Genomic DNA, 5,855 nt, shown 5'->3' on the forward strand with positions numbered 1-5,855 from the left:
AACAAAAACAGTTAAAGTAGTTTTATAGTTAGTTACATTTTCCATTCAGTTTGTTATGCTTTCTGTTATGCAGTTAGTTACAATCTCTTCCAACTATATAATTATTGTAATCCCCATTCAATGCATAACAAAATACAGTTCTGCTCTTTATCTTCTTCCTCTTCACTTTAAGCATTTCTTACTGTTCTTCAATGGCTTCCATAACAGAAGCATTTCTTACTGTTCTGTTATGGCTTCCATGACAGAAGCATAATATTTATGTTATAGAATGAACAATTCAATATTTTAATTTATAAAAAACAAATTTAGAAAAACTTATAATATTTTGAAAAACATTTTTGTTGAATCCATTTTCAAAAATACAAAAAAAAATCCATTTTTTAAAGCTAAAACAAATTGACCCCTTATGTTCTCACGAGGAAAAGGTATATACTCTGCAAACATTGTCATCTTCACATTGTTCCTTACACAAATTATGAGGTTGTTGGGTCAAAGTTAGACCCAAAAAAATAATATATACATTTGAATATTTATCATTTATTGGGGGCAATTTGGTGACTTCGAGAAATAAGAAACAAAATGTAATGCCACTCTAATCACCTTTCTTTTCTAAGGCGTTCTAGAAAATCTCTTTTAACATTCTATCATACGCTTTCATTGTCCAACTTCAAGTAGGCAAATGACAGCAAGAGTGAGTGAGTCAGTCCTGTACCCTTCAAATTGGGAAAATTAAATATAGGTTTTGTTCCCGTCTGGATCAAGACAAACTCATGGCCCAATAACATATGCAGCCTAATAATACATGGCCCAATAACGAACTGATAAGCCAAGGCATTGTTTCAATGGACACGCCATTACGATGTCAGGCTAGTGACGTGGGATAAAGATGTCCTACCCTCCGCTACAACCCCAAGGAAGGTTCTAGGACACCGGGAAGATCATTATATTGCAGAACAAATTATACTCTGACACTTGTCTATTATTTGAAGAGTGATCCTACATTGGAGGGTTCTAGGCCCTCAGAAATCTTAGAAACCTCCTATAAAAAGAGAAGTAAAACATCAAATCAATGTACACATTTTTTACGTAGAAAACCTCTTGCATACGATAAAAACTTACTCGGGCGTCGGACTGCTGGCAGGTATCACACCAAGGCGAGGACCACAAGCAACAATGTGAAGATTCCTTACGTGAAGGATCAGGTTTCTATACAAAATTATCATTAAAAAAAGTCCCTAAATTTTCCTCTCTTTTGGAAAGGGGACATCAAACTTGCCCAAAGATAAAAATTAGAAGAAAAATAATTACCAAGAGTGCTGGAAGGATGTGAGCTCCAACTTGAGCAAGCTTTTTTCTCACTAGTTCTGATTCTAATTTCCCTAGCATATGGATCGGCATGGTCGGCATTTAGATGAGCTATCTGAACAGGTAAAACACAGATAACAGATTGCATTGGGAAAAAAGAAAAACAATGACTTATCTCTATATTAATGGTGTACACTTAATAAATTACAGGCAGCACAATACTGCGTTCACATTATAGTTAAAAAGAAATCTGAGTTCTGGTTCCTAACAAGTTAAATCATAATACACTAAATAGTATTTAGTGACTCTTGCGACAAATTCCCAGTATGGATTGGAAAGTTCAGCACAGGATAGGTGATGTTGAAAATGGCACAAGTAGTCTTGGAGGTAGGGTTGGGGTCTATTTAAGCATGTAGATGGAGGAAGTGAAAAGGAAGACTGCATCTTTGTAGACAGAAAAATAATGTGCACCAAGGTCATAAAGCCAGTAACCTTTGGAAACAGGAGGGCAAACCACAAAAAACACTATTGGACTTGTTCAGGAAGAGAACTTTAATATGTGAGGAGAGATGGTGGAGGCATACAATAAACAACAACAACCAAGTTTTATTTCACTAGGTGGGCTCAACATTCTCATTTGTGCTACATTGGGCTTATTCTCGTGTTGGATTATAATTGTCTAACACTTCGTCCCATTGGAGAAGAAAAACATAACAGAACTAATTCAAAAGTAGGAAGAACATAATGATTGTTTGTGAGAAAGAATATAACAAAATGAAGAACATACCATTACTCTTGAAAGGATCCGGATTGATATTTATACTCCTAAAAGTTAAAACAGACAAGGGTTTAAAAAAGGCAGAGGAATTTTGCCTTGAAACCCTAATAGCAAATGCGATAGCAGTTTGGGACCACAATAGCGGCCGCTAGAACCACTATTATTGACGGTGGCTCGCAGGCCAAAAGCGTCACGCCATAGCTTGCCATTGCTACACTATTCTGCTATAATGTGCAATTGACAACACAGGTTGATATATTGCAAACAATACACTTTTGTATTGTAGTTAGTTCCCCTTCTTGCTTTGATGTCATGTAAACGTTCAAATCCATATAAATTAATGCTCTATATATTTTTACTCAAACTTAGTGTTTTTGTCACTTATAATTCAAGCTCATCAATAGGAAAAAAAACATAAAAGTAACATTCTCAATTAATCTATGACAAAAATTATTCCAAAGTGTTGTTTTTCCCCTTAATGTTAGTATAAATATTTGATTATTTCTCTTTTAGTTCTCGTATCTTAAAAATTTATGTTATATTTAAAAAAATAATACACCCAACATATATCCGAACATCACACGAGTTCATGCTCTAGTTATAAGCAAATAAATGCTGTCTTGGTGCAGAAACGAATGCACTCTCTTCTGTCTTTGAATTTAAGAAGTACACTTTTCTCTAAAACATGAAAAGTTATTTGGCCCTTAAGGGCCTAAGCAACATAGTTTCCCCAAACACCCAGACCTTCTATGCTTCTGTTGAGATATATAAGTATAACTCTTTTTTTTTTCAGTTGTCAGGATGAATTTAATAGAAAAATATATAAAACAAACTAATAAAAGGACAAAAGGACATTACCTGGTTAAGTGAAAGTGGTTCAAGAAAGTGACTACTTGCCAATGGCAGTGGGTGATTAAACCAGACCTGGTAGTCCGCATTTGGATCTTTCTTACCAGAAATCCTGACAATTGCAGATTCCATTCTTAAAATGATGAAACCGACTTGCATCTCTAACTGTTATCTCCCTTTCTGTTAAGATGGTAATTAATTTTATTGCAGAGTGGCAGTCAACACAAATCCGCAGATTTTTCGTAACTAGAATGCGGTTGTTGGGACTAGTATTTAGAATTCCAAATGCAATGGCTATTTTTTCACTATGATAAAGGAGAATCTGCTCCTTCTCCTCTTCTTCAACATCATGAAGAACAAAACTAGAATCTGCACGATATCCCAATTTTTTCATCTGCACCAGCAGTTCCTGCAACTTGTTGTTTATGGATGCTGATTGTGGATGAGATTGATGGCCCCCAATAAATGCATGGATTACCCCAGAGATCTCAATCCAACTGCATCCCGGGCTTTTCTTGTAACCACGATGCCTTTGTATGCTTCTAATATGGGCTGCATCGTCCCATCTTCCTATAGAACTATATATGTTTGACATAAGAACAAAATTTCCAGTACCTTCAGGTCCCAGCAGCTGGATCTTCTTTGACACTTCTTCACCAATTTCAATATTTTTGTGGGTCCTACATGCAGCAAGTAATGAACCCCAAACACGAACATCAGGCACAAATGGCATCCTTTGAATGAAGGTGTATGCTTCATCCAAATTTCCCGCTCGGGCCAGAAGGTCAACCATGCATATATGATGTTCCATCCTTGGTTTGATGTTGAAGCCTTGGCTCATAGAACTGAACCAATGTTTCCCTTCTGTGACAAGTCCCGAATGGCTACATGCAGATAAAACAGCAATAAGGGTCACGTCATCAGGTTTGAAGCCGGATACCTGTAATTCATGGAATAGTGAAAGTGCTTCTATGCATAGCCCATGAATACCATAACCAATTATCATTGTATTCCATGAAATAATGTCCTTATCTTGCATCCTATCAAAAATCTCCCTACTGACAGTAATCTTTCCACACTTTGAGTACATGTCAATAATGGCGTTGCAAATGGAGGTGTCATTAGTGAAGCCACGAACAACTGTGTATCCATGGCAACAAGTCCCGTGTTGTAGAGCGGCCAAATGTGAACAGGCTGGAAGTAGAGCTATAATAGTTGCCAAATGTGGTTCAATCCCAAATGACTGCATCTGGCGAAAAATAGGTAAAGCTTTCTCTGCATAGCCATTTTGCACACATCCTGAAATAATAGCACTATAAGAAACAGAGTCTTTTGCAATCATTTCATCAAGGAACCGCACTGCATCGTCCATAATGGCACACTTGGCATACATTGATATCAGTGAGTTTCCTACTGTTGTATCTAGGTGTATCCCTGACTTTATCATGTGACAATGCAAGCTTTTCCCCCTTCTCAGATCAGTGAGTTGTGCACAGGCTCTAAGCATGGTTGCAAGAATGACTGGTGTGGGGTTCAAGCCGTATATACATACCATGTCATCATAAAGAGACAATGCATCTCTCATGCAATCATGAAGTACATAACCTCCAATCATAGCACTCCAACATATCTCATTTTTGTTATTGACGGTATTGAAGATTTTCCTGGCATAAGATAATTGATGGCACTTAGCATACATATCTAAAAGTGCAGTCTGGAGAACGACACTGTCAGAAAAGGATTTCTTGAGAGAGAGTGCGTGAGTAGCCTTCCCTTGGAGTAGTTCATTAGCTTGTCCAATTGTGGGTAGAATAGATACAAGAGTTGAAGAATTAGGAGCAATCCCAGCTTGGTGCATTTGGGTAACCAAGTGCAGTGTTTGAGTGGGAAGTGCGTGAAATGAAAAAGCGGCGATCATGGCATTCCATGCGACAACATCCCTATCCCTGTGGGACATAGTATTAAATAGTGTTTGTGCTTGAAACAAATTGCCACACTTAGCATACATGTCAAGCAAAGCAGTGGAAACATAGATATCCATTGTGAGACCAAGTATGTGGGCATGGCAATGTATGAGTCTCCCAAGTTGTAATTCTTGTAGAGCGGAGCAAGCTTTGAGAAGAAAAGGGAAGGTGAAGTTGTTGGGCGTGACGCGGAGTTGCAACATTTGATGGTACAGATGAATGGATTGTTGAAATGGACCAGCCCAAGCATAAGCTCGGATCATCATGTTCCACAAAACAACAGTTGGTTTAGGAATTTGGTCGAACACACGACGGGCAAGTTTGATTTCATTGCGTGAGATATGGTAACGGGCAATAGCATCAGAAGATGTGGTAATCTGTCGGAGGAATGAAACTTGTTGACGTTTCAAACATGTTGTCATCTTTGGTAGAATGAAAAGAGTATGCATTTTAGTTCAAGTGTAAGTGTCGCTATTACGAATTACACCACACCACTCAGCACAATAATTATGGCTATGATTAGAAGAAAATTATACACCAACTGCTACCTACGCCTCTTCTGTATGAGTTTTAGAGAAATGTTCAGCGTTCTCTTTAATTTTATCAACACAAATGTAGATATGGGACACTCTTGAGATGCTATGTTAATTTTTAAATATACTACCTCTTTTCTTTTTTAAATGTTACTTTCTATATTTTTTAATCATAAGAGTATTCTCATTAATTTTTGTCAAAATTACTTCTAAATAATTATTACAAAGTGAGAAATATATTATATATATATATAATAATTAAATATATTATATATAAAAGAAAAATTAGTGTTTGAAAAATAATAATATTGATTAATTTTTTTGATATGTTATAAAAAAAATGACACTTCAAAAGAAAAGAAATGAATATTTTGTTTTCTTTCGACTTCCACAACATTCAGTCTTTTTCTTTAATAGGAGAAACAA

General features: G+C 36.4%; 1 protein-coding gene and 1 long non-coding RNA gene across 3 annotated transcripts; one reads left to right on the forward strand and one right to left on the reverse strand.

Annotated features, from left to right (window-relative positions):
• Nucleotides 1-495: 495 nt before the first annotated feature.
• LOC127107985 (pentatricopeptide repeat-containing protein At3g16610) lies at nt 496-5,550 on the reverse strand. Of its 2 annotated transcripts, none has more exons than XR_007795880.1 (4): nt 2,093-2,933; nt 1,309-1,420; nt 1,120-1,206; nt 496-1,039 (listed from the first exon to the last, which is right to left on the reverse strand). XR_007795880.1 is itself a non-coding variant. In XM_051045349.1 (4 exons), exon 1 carries the CDS (start codon nt 5,343-5,345, stop codon nt 3,033-3,035), a length of 2,313 nt encoding a protein of 770 aa, XP_050901306.1. In that variant the 5' UTR covers nt 5,346-5,550; the 3' UTR covers nt 496-1,039; nt 1,120-1,206; nt 1,309-1,420; nt 2,942-3,032. The 2 variants fall into 2 exon arrangements, 1 of the variants encoding a protein (XP_050901306.1); XM_051045349.1 differs by lacking the exon at nt 2,093-2,933 and adding an exon at nt 2,942-5,550.
• LOC127107986 (uncharacterized) lies at nt 1,199-2,441 on the forward strand. Its single transcript, XR_007795881.1, has 2 exons — nt 1,199-1,428; nt 1,516-2,441. It is a non-coding gene; the product is annotated as an uncharacterized LOC127107986 (long non-coding RNA).
• Nucleotides 5,551-5,855: the final 305 nt, after the last annotated feature.

Source organism: Lathyrus oleraceus, chromosome 7 (assembly GCF_024323335.1).
Source record: "Lathyrus oleraceus cultivar Zhongwan6 chromosome 7, CAAS_Psat_ZW6_1.0, whole genome shotgun sequence".
NCBI lineage: Eukaryota > Viridiplantae > Streptophyta > Magnoliopsida > Fabales > Fabaceae > Lathyrus > Lathyrus oleraceus.

Excerpts from the sequence above, each read along its gene's own strand:
- LOC127107985 (XM_051045349.1), bottom strand. The coding sequence starts at position 5,345 with ATGCATACTCTTTTCATTCTACCAAAGATGACAACATGTTTGAAACGT.